The sequence below is a fragment of the Gallinula chloropus genome (genome assembly GCF_964237585.1).
Source record: "Gallinula chloropus genome assembly, chromosome: 19".
Classification (NCBI taxonomy): Eukaryota; Metazoa; Chordata; class Aves; order Gruiformes; family Rallidae; genus Gallinula; species Gallinula chloropus.
The window spans coordinates 5,815,558-5,832,234 of NC_140104.1; the positions used below are offsets into that span (position 1 = coordinate 5,815,558).

Below are 16,677 nucleotides of genomic sequence, written 5' to 3' on the forward strand. Positions count from 1 at the left end.
GGAGTTAGAGAAGGAGAGTGTCACGTAAGCTGGGCTGCCTCGCAAGAGCTGGGCGCCTGTGGCACTGGGAGCTGCACTGCAGGCACTCGCAGTCTGAGCTCATCGCCGGTGATGTGCCCTACTGCTCAATCGCTTCAAAACACACCAGTCTCTGTCTGTCCACTGGAAATAGGGGGTTTAAATAAGTGACAAAAGTGAGACAACCCTCCAACTCGCAGAGCCCGAGGAAGTGGTATCAAAAATAAAACTGCACTATTTTTCTTTGGTATGTTGGGAATGTACTGTACAAGGCTGTTTAAGAAACAAACACCTCTGCAAACTTTGTTGTATTTGTTAGAACTTTCTGTCTAATTGTATTTTATGAATATTGTGTATTGACTTATTTATTTTTGCTGGGAGCAGACTATTCTCTTTATTGCTCAATTATTTATGTTTAAATGTAAAATATAAATAAATACTTATCGTCAAGGCATTCTGTGGAGCTCTCTGAAAGCTATTTCCTTCTCCTTGAGGTAATTTCAGAGCCGGAACGGGGAATCACAAGGATGGGGCTGGCTGGGAAGAAGGCAATATACAATTAGAATCATAGAATCATAGGGGTTGGAAGGGACCTTGAGAGATCATCTGTGACGAGCATGTGTGGGCTGTTGCACTAAGCAGGCTGTTTAAAGTGAGCACTGGTCATCACCAAATGACCGCTAACGTCCCTCACAGGGGTTTGCTGGGGGACTGACGCGACACAGGGTATGTGCCTCTCACACTGAGCCCATTCCAGTTCCCCCTGGGGAGGGGGGTGGGAGCAGACACAGGCCTGTGATAGCTGTTAAAAACCACAAATTTCATTGGAGGCCCGATCATGCTGCAGCTGGCATTGAACCTAACCGAGCTGCTGGGCTTCCAGGAGAAATCCTCCATCACCCCCTGCACCCCCAAACCTCTGACAAACCCTCCGGCTGCTTCTGTCCCATAGCAGGGCTGCTCCCAGATGCTCCCCGTTCCAGAGCCGGCCGTCTCACCCGCTGGTTGGTTTGCTGCCTGCAGGTTTTGCAGCTGTTTCCCAGAGTTTTAGGCTGGAAAGCTCTGCCCAGAGGTGGCCCCCCAGGGGGGGGGATGGGGTAACACTACCCAGCAAATCCTTCTATACTGGGTAGGTGCAACCATCCCTGAGCCACTGCTGTTAGAGCTGTCATCATGTATTTATCCCTGTAGGAAAGGACAGATAAAACTTTGTGAAGGGTAGGCAATAACATGTTGGCTTAAATCACCTTCCAGTACCACGGTGTCCTCTGCCTTCATCTTTCTGGATGGTGGGACCTGGGGCGGGCAGGGAGAGAGGGACACTGCAGCTGGGACTGCACATCAGCTTGCACATTGGTTCTGCTCTTCCACAGAGCTTCCCACAGACACCACACAGCCCCCACCATTCTCCTGCCACTCTCAGAACCTTTTTACGTGCGTGTTAGGCAGCTGTCCCCAAAGCTGAAACAGCCCCTGCACCACCAGGGATTTATATCAGCGAGAGGCAGCATCCCCGTGAGGTTTCACCACTGTGACACTCTCGCTCCCACCCACTGCCAGAAGAAAACTGATCCGAAGGAAATCACTGCCAGTCCCCTCTCCTTGTCTCACCAGCCTGCTGAGGTTTTGGCTGCTTTCTCCACTCTGCCACTGGTTTTGCCAAACACAGCAGCTTTGCCCTCACAGGTTGGTACCACACAGTGCAGTACCCTCAGCCCAAGGCATGCCTCCCCTTTCCAGGTGCTCTGCCTCACCCAGAAACACTTCTCACTTTCCCAAACAACAAAAAAACAACTCCCAAAAGCCAGCACTGTGCAAGCACTCGAGCAGTGCTGGGTTTGGCTGGCAACACCTCAACCCTCCCAAGTGTTCTCTGGAGATATTCAAGACCCCTCTGAACGCCCACCTGTGCAACCTGTCCTAAGGCAGGAGAGTTGCACCTGATGATCTCTTGAGGCCCCTTCCAACCCTGACAATCCCCTGAATCTGTGAGTGTTGAACCAGGTTTCCAAAGCCCTGGAGTCTGCCCCCACTCTGTGCGTTGCTCATCCTTCCGGGTACCCCCGTCCTGCCGCAGAAGGCCACGGGGATGGTCCCCCCACCCCCAGTAACAGCTCAAAAGGCGTCCTCAGAGAACGCTGACACCTTGGGGATGGGGGATGCTCAAAGGCACCACGGCGACTTCTACCTCCCGAACCTTCCTGTCTCTGAACTCTGCCCCGGCAATGGCCGGGGGCCACCTGTCCCCTCAGGCCACGGGCTTGAGCCGGCTCGTAACAGCAGCGCAGCTCGGCACCGCGACCGAGCGGGGACACGCGAGACAGCGACGCGCCTCAAGCCACAGCCGAGCGGCCACAAAGACCTGCCAAAAACTGCAGAGAATCGCTGCAAAACGCCTCCTGTGCCGGGGCGACCCCAAACCCCGGGGCTGCCCGGGTGCCCCAGCCCCGCGGAGCCCCGCGGCACCGCGACCAGCCCGCGCCGGGGGTCTCCCCCGCACTGCCCGGCCCCGCTACGGCGGCCGAAGCGGCTCAGCCCGTTTCGCCCAGGCGTTCGCGAATCCCTTCGCGCCGCCCGGCTGGGCCAGCGCAGCGGGGAACCTGGGGCCGCCCCGGCTCCCTCGGGCTCAGCCGCCCCCCTGCCCGCCCGGAGCCCCGGAGCCCGAGCCTCGCCTGCCTGCCGGCCCCCTTACCGCGCTCCGCGTCCGCTACCACAGGCGAGGACCCAGGAAGAGCTGCGGCTCCGGCATCTGCGGGAGAAGCGCTGGCAGCCGCCTCGGGCCGCGGCTCAGCCGGTCCCGCCGGCTCCTTCTTTCCCAGCGGCCCGGCCAGTCCCCGCTCCGCAGCAACAAGCAGCCCCGACACAACTGCCGCACGGAGCTGCGGCCGGCGGCCTCTTACCTGCGAGCGCCGCAGGCTCCTCCCCGGGGGCGGCGCGGGGCCGGGCAGCGGAGCCGACTCGCACCTGGGCTGCCCGAGAGGCGCGGCCGGTAACGCGGCTGCAGCTGGGGGTGGGAGGGGGACAGGGAGCATCGCTCTTCCGTGGGATAACGGGAAAGAACGCGGAGCCCAAGGAGGGAAACGCAGAGCCGGGCAGCAGCTTTGGGTGCAGGTTTATTTCGGTTCTATGTTCATTTCAGGCGAGTGACACAGACGGTGTCGTGTTGGGCACCTCGGTCCTGGGGCACGAGGAGCCGGAACAGCACAGCCAGGCAGGAAAAACACATTTGTTTTCCCCCCTTTGACAACAACTGACATCAATTAACTTTAATATTCTTACAGTAGTGATTTCTTTTTGTATTCTAATCCTTCTTCTAGGGCTACTTAAATGCTTCTGACCAGAACAAGCAGCCCAGTGTAGCACAGAGAACACTGATTACGTATGGAGTGAGCTCCAAGCTTGTTCTCAAGCTGATGGGCTGGGAAGGGAAACAACATCATGCTGCTTGCTTCTTTTAAAAAAACACCCACAACTCTTTCCTGGGCCCACAGGATCATCCTCATCTCCAAGTGCAATAAAGGGCTAATTGACCTAATCCACACTGAGGGGAAGAGGCTGATTAGCTAAAGCCCTCTTGTTTTTATAACTGGCTAACAGTCTCTCCCAGAGCCCTGGGGTTTTCTGCTTCTCCTATCAAAGTTGGTAATTTGGTGCATGCTTCAGCCTGCATGAAACGCATCAATAGAAGATCCTTTCTAATTAGTTCCTTTTCTCAGAGGAGCTAAATCCTTGTGGGGCACAGAGATACTGGCACAGTCTGTACCAGTGGAGCGGGGCTAGCTCACGTGTTGCAATGGCTGAGGGACGTGGGGGGTCTTTCTCTGGAGGCTTATCCTTTGCAGCGCAGCCCCTGATCACACAAGGGTCCCAACTGCAGCATTTCAGTGGAGGGGAACAGCTGGTGTTCCCAATTTGCAGCAATTCTGCAGCACAAAGCCTTGTTTTTAGCCCTCTGCAGCTGAAAGTTGAGCTAGTGGGCTGAGGGTTGGGGTGCAGCTGAGCCATGACCAACCCGTTGTATCACATCTTGCCTAATTTATACCCCTACTAAGGGTACCTATTAAAGCTGCAGTGATGGGAGCAAATAGTTTGAGTGCTGTGAGTCTCCTGTGAGTTAGAGCCAACCTGCTCTCACCAACACGTTGGCTGCCGTGTCCTGTGTGAGGCCCTGCCCTGGTTTGGATGCTGGAACATCCATCATACAGACAGTCCTTGCTGCAAATAAAAAGCCATTTCCTTCAGTGCATGGAGACAGTACCACTGGCCAGAAACACCCCATGGAGCACTATGCCATGCTTGTTCTTTCCTCCCACATCAGGTTTGCACACTGGCAACTTTTAAAATGTAACAGATGCTTTTATGATGCTTCCTTGTTCCCCTTGTGCCCACCCTGCAGAATCCAGCCCATAAACTTGGGCTATTTATTTCTCCAGCCAGCTACAGTGGCCCTATTTTCATTTGAAGCACCCTGGAGAAGCCAGACCTGCAGCATTCACCCTGCTCTCTCCAGGCTCCCTGAGCTGCCAGCCAGGCATTCGATCCCTACAGAGGAAAAATTGGACACTGGGTCTTTATTAAACACTGTCATTTATTTTGATTATGGATAGTTCCTTTATTTCAAACAGATCCATTTATTCACTGCAGAGGTTTGGGTGTTTTTTTTTTTTTTCATGCCTGTTGGAAAGAGTCAGCATTAAAAATAAAACAAAGGAAAAAGGCTTGGATACATGCAAATCATACCAAACTTTGCCAAATGTATTAAAATGAGTAGCAGGGTTTCTTCTAAGTTATCTACTTGCATATGGAGGAGAAACAACCACCAACAGCATGAAGCCCCTCTGGAAAAAGCTTCTTGGTGCAGTGATGTTATGTGAGCAGAGCCAAAGAGACGACCAAAACGTCTGACTGTGTTTGCACCCAGGACAAGCAAAGCCAGAGGGTTACTGCTGAGAGCCAGGAACACGATGCTGTAAAGCTGGTCAGGGGAAGGGCTTTGAACAGATAGAAAGGGGCTCCCTCTTAGCACAGAGAGTTGTGTTTGGTCCTTTGAACACCAAGGGAGACCAAGTTTTTTGTACTGTCCTGCCCTCCCCCTGATGTAGGATCAAATGAAATTCTGGTTTGAAAGCCAAAGTGCACGTTCCAGCACTCCTGTTCTGGGGAGAAGAGTTTCCCATCAGAAGGAAAATCAAATCAAAGCCAAACAACATTATAGAAACAAAGCACTTCAGGTCTGGGGGGAGTGTGGGGGGGGTGGACACAGCCAAGTGACCCAGCAGCCTTTCTGAGGCTTTAAATCTCCAGCTGGCTGCGTCTGCCCAGCCCTCAGTGGCAGTGATACAGGGATGAACCCCAGGGTTTTTTTTTTTCTTTTCTAACCTTTCAGTATTGTGGCCTCTTCAGTCAACCACAGCAATCAACCTGAGCTGAGCTCCAGCTACTGATTTTGCATATTACCCCCCAAAATGGACCAAATACTCACCCCCCCAGTGTTGTGGGTGTGAGCTCCAGGGACTGAATTCAGAGCTCTGGACTTCTTACAGCAGCATGGCTGGTGGGAAACTGGATTTTACATCTGAATAAATAGTGGGCAGGCACAAGTGCCAGCCTGATTTCAGTAAGGCTGGAGGGTGTCCAGGCACACAGTGGGCTGGGATTTAGCTCCACACCAAGAAAGCAAAGCTCTCCCTTCGGGCTGGCTCACAATATGGAGAGAAACACCCCTGGGTAGCGTGTGATCAGACTCTTGTTGTAGCTCAGCAGATCTGCTAGTCATCATCAGCTCCTGAAGTCAGGACTGGAAAGGATTTAAGGTTTATCTTGGCAGCAGTCCTCTTCAAGGTGATTGCTATCCATCCATCACATGTGGGAGAGCAGCTGGGGCCTGGCTAGATTCAGCACTATGGAAAGGGAGCCCTTCTCTGCAAAGTCTGGGTACCACCTTCTCCCCTTCTGTGCTCTTCTAAGGGCCTTGTGTTACACCACCTTGGAGATGCAGTTTTGAGAGGTTAAAAAGCATAGCACATCACTAATGTTTAAAAATACCTGGCCAGCTTTTATAAAATACAAGTATTCAACATGATCACCTGTATGTGTTCTTTGAAAAGAGAAACAACCCACAACTTGACATTCATTATACAGGAGGAAGGCAGCAGTCTGGACTCCCAAAGCATCCCACCGTGTGAATAGACCCTCTGCCAGGACCTGAGGTCTTGGCTTTAAAATCATCCTTGCTCAACACACCCACCTAAGAGTCACAGAGCCGGACATCATGTCTGGGGTGTCACAGTGCCTTGCTCCAAGTTTGGGAGCTCCCCAGCCTCCACTGTTCTGTCCGTCTGCTGCAAGCCTACGGCATCAGTTTCACCTGGTCCAGCATGTAGGTCCTCCTGGCTGTTGGCCAGGCCATCCTGGCTCTCCAAATCACTGACCTGACCCTCACCAAACTCCAGAATGGTTGGCAAGTTGCCTTGCTTTGGACACCGTCTCTTTAGGCTGACCAAGAAAGGTTGGGGCAAGGAGAAGATGTCCACGTTATTACCCAGGTCAATCCAGGTGATGCTGGGGAACTTCTTGGGGTCCTTCAGGGTTTCGGTGAGGTCCCGTAGGATGGCTTTGGTGAGCCGATTGCCGTTGAGGGAGAGAGTGGTGAGGTGGGGCAGCGCGCAGAGCGCCGGCAGCAGCTGCAGCAGCATCTCATCCGTCAGCTCCGTGAAGCACAGCTCCACCGTGTCGATGTGCTCCGAGCTGTGCTGGAGGTAGGACGTGACCCGGTCCAAGTCTTTCAGTGTCAGCGGGATGCCCGACAAGTCCACTGTGTTGTCCGGAGGCTTCCCCATCAGCACAGCTTTCAAGCTGCGAGGGAAGAGAAGAAAATGAGAGGGATGTTAATGTGGGGGGACATCTCTGCTTGGTGGCATTGCTTTGGGCTCCCCAGCTGCTCTCCAAGGGAGCAAGAACAAGAGTTATTTAGGTAAGATGTTCAATTGGGGCCAACCATCTCCTCCATAGAGCTCAGGAGTGTGGCTGTACTTGGGGGGGGGTGGGGGGGGAGGAGGAGGAAGGCAGGAGAGAGACATTTCAAGGCTGTTTATTGACAGAACACACACAGGAACAAGGTGACCATATAAAAAAAACCCTAAGTCAGAGGGAGTCCAGAGTTCTTTTCCACAGCCGCTGCAAAACCCTGGGATAAAGAGGCCATCCTGCTGCTTTTTAAAGGTGCCAAAAAAGAGCAAGGAAGCCCTTGATTAGATGGACAGGAATTGCTGGTGTTGGTGTAACACCTCTCCTGCTGCTGATTACAATGCTCTCTGAGCAGCAGAACGAGCGCTTGTCCTCTTGTCTGTACAGGTGGGAAACAGAGGACCTGTGCCAGAGCAACTGTAGACCAAGAGAGCACATACAGCACAGACACCTCCAGGGCTTCACTCTGGTGTTTCCAACCTGTTAGACCTACTATGTCCTTTGAGACTAGCTGCTGAGCAGGTGAGCACCATGGAGAAATCCTTAGATAAATAAATTAATTCTCACAATGGCCCTACAGAGACTCATTAGTATGAGCTAGACTGAAGTTTCACGGGTCAATTTATCTTCTAAAGAGAATCAAAGAACACATCTACAATCAGGACCTGTCAGTAGATTAGCACTGCTGAAGACTTTCTGCTAATGAATTATTCTGAGTGAATCAGGAGGTGGAAAGAGCCCCATGCATGCTAATTGTTCATGTCAACATGGTGAGCTCAGGTGGCTCCTCTGCCACGATGGCACATGTTAACCTCATGCCAAATGGGGAACTGATTTTGCCTTTCATTGCAGCCTGACCCAGGGACTGGTTCTGCCCAGAAACTCCATCCCAGTTGGTTTTTCTCTCTGAAAACACAAACCAGCACTAACACTGCTTCTTCTCACTGCCGAGTGATGCCACCACCTCAGCTGTGCCCGTGTTCCAGTGCATCTGCTCTGGTGCCAGCACACTCTGCTTGACATTCATCTTGTGTGGCTTGGTCAGATATTTTGTGGCTACTCCCTTGATGTGCACCCCAAGCCATGAGCTATCTGTGATCTGGGGAGCTGGTAAGCATTGGGCTTTGCCCTCAAAGAGTCACAGAAGTAACACAGCTAGAGAGGGGTGACTTTTTAGTCAAAATAATGCACATAGACAATGTTGCAAGGTGTTGGGAGCAAGTTAGAATGGAGGCAAGGAGAAGGAAATGAAGGTTGTTTGTAAGCATTTTACTGCTGACTGATCGATGCCCACGCTCACCACTGGGATATGAAGAGTTTGCCATGCTCATTTGGTACTGGAGACCTGCAAACCAAGAAGGAGGTGACATTCCTGCACCTCCTATGGAAATGAAGCCCCCCCAAAAATGCCTTTGAGTCAACCACTGCAGCAGCCCACCTTGTCTGGTGGGGCAGCGTAGCTGAGGTGGTCAGCAAGGCAGCTGGCTCAACAGGATGCATGCTGGTTTTGGCAGCAAACACAGGCAGTGCTGTCCTGACATCCTGCCATCAGACAGTCAGTGCTTGCAGACCAGTTCAGAAAGCAATGGCATCTGCACTTGGAGCAGACAGTGTCATGCTGTGGAGGTCTTGGGGCCAAGATGCTGTTCTGCTGTCCTGCTGTCTCTTCTGGGCATGTGTTTTCCAAGCTGCCCATGAGACCTGACTGCCCAGACTGGTATTTCAAACAAGGGGGAAAATAAGAGCTTTTTCTCCAAAGGTCCATGCCCACAGGCTCTGTGCCAGCTAGAAGAGACCCTCCAAATCCAGAGCTAGTCTTCTGCTCACTTGAATGACACAAAAGCCATGTAATGGGTGCCCTTGGCCACAGGTTGGCTACAGAGGCCTGGCTATGGCCCATCTGAGCTGGAGGGAGAACAGGAATACTCCTGGGTGCTGTTTTTAGAGCAAAAACATCTCACAAAACCCAACCAGGTTGCAATGGGGAGGCTGGGAGAGGCAAAAGATCTCTTTTAGAGTTCCCTTGGTGATGCTGGATTGCGCGCCACGGTCTGTTTAATAGTACTTTGTTCTTGCCCCTCCTCTGAAGATCTTATTACAAGGAAGAAATGGATGCAGATAAGCACTGGGATTAAAGTCAGCTTCCATCTAGCTGCTTGGCTGAACACTAGGAAAACAAGCTCTCTTCCCAGTTTCAATTAGCACTTTAAGCCATGGCTTTCCAGTGTTGCAGCAGGGCAGAAAGGGAGCCTCCTGTGCAAAAGACCTTCACCAGCACCTGGCTCTCAGATTGCAGTCACTTCACATGAACTATTTGTTTTCAAGAAACAACCCATAGGAAAGAACTAAATTTGGGTGGGGTTTGTTTTAATCTGTGGTTCCCTAAACCCTTTAGGGGCTCACACAGCCCAGTACAACCCTCCTGCTCTGATAGATGGGACCCGCCTGTGCTGTGAGCAAAATGGCTAAATAGGGGCTGGGCAGTGTTAAGGTCTCCTTAAGAGAATCAATTCTTCCCCCTCCCTTTGTGCTCCAGAAACTGCTCAGGGACTTTATGTCTGAAGAGAGGAACTTGTGTCCCGGCTGCAGTTGATGCTGCCAGAGGCATAGTGGGATGTTGCTGTGGGCTGGGAGCCAGGCAGGAGGGGAAAGACCAGGAAGGGCACTGCAGGACCTAGGGAAGCTGGAGAGCCTTCCCAAAAACACTAGCCCAAATGGTGGTGGTGCAAATTAATTTCCCATCCTTAAAATGTGGGTTTGTGCAGCTAATTTCTTTACCACCATTAAGAAGAGTGATTGACTTCTTATTAACCTTCTAATTCTAAGCACCCGAGAGACCAGAGAGTCATTTTAATCCATCTTCCTGACTGCAGCCCTGGCATAAATAAACTGCTGGGATACAGCATCGGGTGAGTGAGCTGGGACAGCTCAGTGAGTGCTATCTGCTGTGACCATGCTTGTGCTACAGGTTGGGGCAGGGTCCATCAGGCCCTGGGCTGTGGGAGCTCATTGCTGCAGAGCAAACCCAGTGGCCCTTACTAGGAAGCTGTGGGAGATGGGGAGAAGGACAAACATCTGGGGTGTCTTGCAGAAATATCACCTGTCTGCTAATTTGACATGGAGCTGTACTGTCAGGAACAGAAAACAGGAGAACAGGGTCATACCCAGCATGGTTCAGTAGGACTCTGAGGAGATGGGTAATTGCAGGAGGGGTGAAATCCGTGATCTCACCAGTGGGAACCATAAGCCAGCTGGGGGCTCCAAGTCTCTGCACAGGCTTTAGGCATCCTGGCAAGAGAGCTGTGGTCTGGAGAGAAGAAACCAAACCAGCCTGATGGATGAGCTGCCCTTCACTCAGTTTTTACTGTGGGCTTTACTGATGAACAGAAGCCCAAGCCTCTGATCACCCACAGCAGCCTCTGAACCTGTGATTTAGGCTCATTCACAAGCAGAAAAACCTGATATAAACCCTTTTTTTTTTAAAAAAAAAAAATTATATTGACTCATTAAGTGTGTGCCTGTGGTTTACTGCACACATCAGCTGGCGGCCAGGTTGAGGTGGGAGGAAAGGCTGATGAATGGGACCTGCTGTTACTGTTTATTATTATCACCTACACATTTCAGTTGCTGGTTTACCCTAGGAAAGGCTATTCACACAGGCTGCTTGGCAAGAGCCTGGCCAGACAATTTCTAAAATTTTAATCTTTTTTAAAAACGTTGGTGCCTTGGTCCAATAATAATTAACACGTTCTCCTCTGGGTTCCTCTCAGCCATGAGGCACAGTAAAGCTGGGATGCATCTGCTACACCCCTCTCCATCACCCTAAAACTAAATGCACTGCCAAACCAGCACTGCAAAGTGGAGAGGGGTGTGATGGGTGATGCTGCTGGCTATTGGATTTATTCCACTCTGGGAGCTGGGTTGTGCAAAGGGCCTGGAGGACAGGTCAGAGCTTGGACTAGCTCGCCTCACACAGGCTCTAAGCCTGGCTTTGCAGGGGGACAAAAGCTTAAGGGTGTTTTTCTCACTGCAGTAGCTCAGTCTGAGCCAGGGCAGTTACTAACTCGGCCTTTGTTTTTCATATAGGTGCAGTTGGAGGCAAATAGCTGCCCAGCCTAAAACCAGCAAAGTGATACGATCCCCCTCACCTTAGGGAACCTGCTCTTCCACAGGTGAGTCTAAGAATCGCTCATCCAAATTGTTGTGCCCTCACTTTAACAGTGTTAGCTGGTTCTTCAAGCTTATTTAACTTCAGGAATCAGTTCACAGTTTCTAGAGCTGTGAACTCCAGAAGCTCTGCTAGAAATAACTTACCTAGGTGGGGGTACACCGTGGTAGCAGGAGAATGAGAGGGCTTTTAACAAAACAAGTTACAAAACTACTGATGTTTTTCCTTGTTTAGTATGAAAAGTTTGTGTTTGGTTCTTTTTCTTATGGCAGGACAGATCATAAAGCACAGAAACTATTATTAAACTATTATTATTATTATTATTATTATTATTATTGTTATTGTTATTATTGGTGCCAAGCTCCAGTGGGTATGTCAATAATGTCCCGGTGCTCAGCACATCTGGACTCTCACGAACCACCCTCCCTGTGCCTTGGGGACCCATTTCACTGCTGTGGTAGCACTTGTAGTAGTGAGAGTTCATGTTTTTTCTGGGTTAGCTGGAACCTCAAACACACACCTCCACAGTAATTTAATAAGATCTATACTTATCCCTTTACAAGGTCTCATTTAACCTGTATGTGGGCAGAAAGACAGTTGTTAATGTGACGTGACTCTCCCTACTGGTAATTTTTGGCAACACTGGGAAAGAAACCAATGAAATTGTATATTTATTATTTAAAAAAATATTAATTGGTGTTTGTATGCTGGCAGCTACTCCTCTGTACTGCTGCCTCATTTTTTGGAAGCAGCCTTGGGGAGCAAAGTGTAGTAAGGCTGAGCCCAGTGTGGTGCCTTGGTAACAAGCTCTTCCCACGTAACCCACTATGAGTTACTCTTATTTTGCTGTCTGGGAGCTCAAAGCTGGTTACATCAGCATCTCACTGTCAAACAAAGCCCATAGTCTCCCTGCAAATAAGGGAGACAGTCTAGAAGCATGGCTAAAATACACATCCAGGGGTTGTCCCTTGTTTTATCCAGCACAGATATCCCCTGCACAGAGTGGTGCTGCCCACCTGCCTTCCTGTAACTTCTTGTGGGACTTGTAGTGTGGCTTTAGTTTAGCAAAACCAAGAAGATAACAAAGGGAGGATGGGGAGAACTTCAGGGCACCTCTCTTTTTTCTTTTTGCTTTGAGCTGCTTCCAATATTGCTTCACATTTGTGTTGTGTTTTTTTTCTCCCTTGGAGCAAAGCTGGATTCCTGCCAGAAAATTTCTCACTGGGGCTCCATCCTTTTCCCCTTGAGAGGGATTCAGCTGATACCTACTGAAACGGATTGATTACCTTCTACAAACAGCCTTTTTACCCCGATGATCTGCAGCCTGTATCAAAGGCAAAGGAAATCTAACTCACCAGGTCAGAGCAGCCCTGTGCTTGTGCCAGGGGCTGGCTGTGCTGCAGCCTGCGCTCAGGCTGTCCCTCGGGAAACAAACCAACCAACCTCAAATAGGACTTAGTAAAAATATCTCTGTGGCTATTCTGAACCATCTCATGGAAATGAGGAGGATATTATGTTAACAAACAGCTGTAAAAACTTTTATCCCTGCCATAAAGTTTGCCCACAGAACAGCCCCAAATCTCCGTAGGAAGATCTCACCATTAAATAAATCCCTACAAGCTTTAGGGGAGGATCAGTTACACCCACTTGGTTTCATACTCACAATTTGTGAGGATATTCCATAGGGGAAGAGACAGATTTTTCTTTTCCCCAGCTGTATATGGGGGTTTGACCTATGTAATGACAGGATTGGGTATACAACTGCGCCCTAAACCCTGATAATGCCTTGGCAGGATGCTGATTTCTACACACTGAAAGCTGTTTTGCATGCAGCAATCGACTGAGATCAGAAAAATGTGCCCAGGAACAAGGATATTGATGTTTAGATCAAAGAGAATTAAAAGAAAGGGATTTCCTCTTGGTTTGAATTAATGACACTGAAGCGCTGCACGGATCGCGATACGAGGCGCCGACGTGCCATGTAATAAAGCAGAACTGGGCTATGGAGTCATTGCCTTGGAGGGCAAAGGAATAGCTCAAGAAAAATGAAGGCAAGGCAGCCCCACAGAGATAAGAACTGCAGTAAGAAGTTGATATGATATCACTGGTGAGAGGACTATTTACAAAAATAAACCCCCGTCAGAAACAAGTATTGAACGTAATGAATCAACAGAGAAAAGGGAAAGTCTTGAGAGAAAAGACACATCCTGAAATGCCAGAGGTATCAAAGGTGAGGATTAAAGAGCTTTTTCAAAGTTCCTGCTCCTGCCTCAAATGATGGCAGCCAAACACTGGACTAGAGGTCTGGGAAATGGAGGGAAGGAAGGCAAAACAAACACAGCAAATGCAGCTACTCTGTTAGTAACAACGTTGTGAAAAGGGTTAAGGTCCCCCAGCCTCAGAGGAACAGAGACAAGAAAAATACCATTATTTAGCTTAAATGAGGAATGTAACTGTGGTGTTTGTAATTATAGACTTTCTGTATTCTATATATATGATACATATATATAATATCTATATAAGGATTAATAAAGTAGAGAAGATGGGAATAGACTGCTCTTTCTTCATCTCTCTTAATGCATGAGCCGAGGGACGCCCACGGATGCTGAAATACTGATCTCCAAGCAGATAAAAGGGAAGGAGTCTGTGCACTGAGCTCAAATTAACCTCCTATCTCCAGCCACGGGATGTCAGGGAGATCAAGGGCTTTGTGGGAGGTCCAAAGCAGACACAGCACTGATAACATCACAAATCCTGTGAGGATTTGGGAAAAAAAAAAAAAAAGAAAAAGAAAAAGAAAAGCAAAGAAGAAAAAAAACCCAAAAGGCTGGGGTTATGTCCCGGAGAGTAATTGTAGAAATTCTGTAATTCACCAACGTGGGGTCCTTTTCCTTATGGCCAGGAGCCTGGACAAGGTTGGACCCATGTGATGCACCCAGGGTGCAACATCCGTGAAAGGCTGAGAGGCAACTGGCTGGTCCAAAGGCTGAGGCTGAGGGTGATACAAAAATACCAATGCAAGAGCCTGGGTGTTTGTATTTTGCAGCTGCTCTTTATTTAAACTAGGGAGAGGCATTACAGTCCCAGAGCAAAAAATACTTCTGCTTATGCCAGCTGCAAGGAAAGGACTGTACTTCCCAAGTTAAGCTCAAGAGAAAGTCTTTTCAACAAGTTTTAACGCTCCATGGCTGGATACTTCCCTTTTATTTTCCCTTTTGTTTAAAAAAAGCCCCACACTCATCAAAACATGAAAAATGAAATCCAAAAGTAATGCAGACAGAGCCCAGCTTGGACCTGGAGTTGCCAAGTTCTCCAGAATGTGAAGACATTGGACCACCACAGCTCACAGTCACCTTTTACTTCATTCTTAAGTTGTACTTGTCAGCACTTCGGGGTGTCTGTGTGCTGCGGTGATTATTCATTAGCTGCTTTAGCTCATTGTTTACTGCCACAGAAAGGTTTGCAGGTTTATTAACAGCCTAGCTTAAAGTCTCTTGTTTTTCACCGCCTTTACAAATGAATAGCTTGGAAAGATTTCACTTTTCTCCTTAGAGAGATTCAGGGTAAAGAGGATCTTTAAATATATAAATATGTAACTTTAAAGCCCCTTTAGAGCTTACCAATAAACACATAAGAAATTCCTAAGCCTTTACTGTTAAGAGGGAAAGTACCAGTGGGGATTAGTTATTTTAGTCTCTTCTTGTTCCAAGAGCTTTCCCAGTTTTGCTAAGGTTTGCAGTTTTCACATCATAAAGTCTAGACATCCCTGTGGTTAACTTCCTTCCCCTGCGATCAGCATCCCAGACCCTGCATCCAGCTAGTGCCATCTGCTCTGGGCAGCAGGAAGGGCACATGGCTCAGCCTGGAGCTCATCAGCTGGGGGCTTTGCATCTGATTTTGGTGCTGATTTGTGATGGCAAAATTAACTTTATTATGGCTATTTATAAAACCAGTGTGGCTGCTGGGAATTCTTTGTGGGAATCACATCCCAAAAATGGCTCTCCTATTAAACTGGGGCTGTTCAGCCTTGAGAAAAGAAGGCTAAGAGGGGATCTTATGAATGTTTATCAATATCTTAAGCATGGGATGCAGGGAGAAATGGGCAGCCCCTTTTCAGTGTCTGTGGGGACAGGACAAGGGGCAATGGCTGCAAGTTGTAGCACAGGAAGTTCCGCACCAACATGGGGAAGAACTTTTCCCCAGTGAGGGTGAGGGAGCCCTGGGACAGGCTGCCCAGGAGGTGTGGAGTCTCCAGCCCTGTCTGGACACCAACCTGTGTGACCTGTCCCAGGGACCCTGCTTTGGCAGGGGGCTTGGACCCGATGAGCTCTGCAGGTCCCTTCCAACCCCTACGATTCTGTGATTCTATGATTGCCATTACAAGACCAAACACAGGCTATTTCTTGGATCCAGCACAGTGGGTTCTTTAAGCATCTCACTAAAAGCACACATGGAGGGCATGCTAAGATTTTCTCTATCGTTTCCCCTTGCAGCAGCATCCCCAGCATTGCATGCTGCTGGTCAGAGTGTGTGATACTCGCAGCAATAACTCCTCTGTGTGCCCACGTGCACGGGTGGCTCCAGGAATAGCTCTCAGTTTACACATCTTTCCAAATCCCATTGAATTTTGTTTGGCTCCACACCAACCTACAATGGCCTGTTCCTCTATTCCAGGCACAAAGCTTGGTAGAGCATGGGGTATTTGATGGGAAGAGTAATTTCTGTGCCACCTGAGAGCATCCCCTGTGCCAGAACTGACCTGAGTTTCGTGGCTTCAGCCATCAGAAAGATCTTGATCAATAAATCCTACCCATTATGGTGAGAGAAAGCCAAGATTTAAATTTCTTTACTACATTGCTCCATGCCTGTGTCATGCTTCCATAGACATGTATTAAATTCTAAAAGCTCATGATACCAATAGCAAGGAAAAGTAATTTTTATCCCTGGATTAGTGGATTTCCACCAGCCTCAACTCCTTAATCTTGACTGGTTTGATGAAGAGCCATCCACTAGAGAGCAGTGTCACCCAGCTCTTGCTGCCTAAAAGCCAACACATCACCCCAAACCCAGAGCAGGAGGGACACAGCTCACAGACCGCATCTTGCAGATGGGTTTCCACCTTGCAGAGGGATGGGACACTCCCTTATCCCTGGCGTGGTGAAGGGGTGAGAAGTCACCGTGCCATCGGATGTCCTGCTCATGGCACCGCCCTTGGCCCTTCAGCTGGGTATGTCACACACGCTGAGTTATCTGAAAACCACCAGTGCCTTTGGACAGCTGTGCTCAGACTTTGAAGACCCAGATCTGTCTCTAAATGCATCCTAATATGCAGATGGATGTATGTGTGGAGGAATGAATCTGATATTTTGGGTGCAGCATCTCTTTGGGGAGAAAAGAACCAAGAGCAGAAAAAACAGGAGGAGTCTCCATTTGAGGCTGGGTCAATTAACTTAACATCTCCCAAATGCCTCTGATTCTACTCTGGAGCATCTTTCTAGGGAAGGGAAATAAAGGACAGCTTTTTC

The 16,677-nt window shown here is 49.3% G+C and overlaps 1 protein-coding gene across 1 annotated transcript in view; it reads right to left on the bottom strand.

Moving 5' to 3' along the window:
• Positions 1-5,508: 5,508 nt before the first annotated feature.
• The window catches only part of LRRC75A (leucine rich repeat containing 75A), a gene marked incomplete at its 5' end in the record, with an annotated part of 88,965 nt that continues 77,796 nt past the window's right edge, over positions 5,509-16,677 (bottom strand). Inside the window, one exon of the mRNA XM_084273002.1 lies at positions 5,509-6,873. Coding sequence (XP_084129128.1) covers positions 6,288-6,873 — 586 coding nt within the window. The 3' untranslated portion in view covers positions 5,509-6,287. The remainder of the gene's footprint in view (positions 6,874-16,677) is intronic.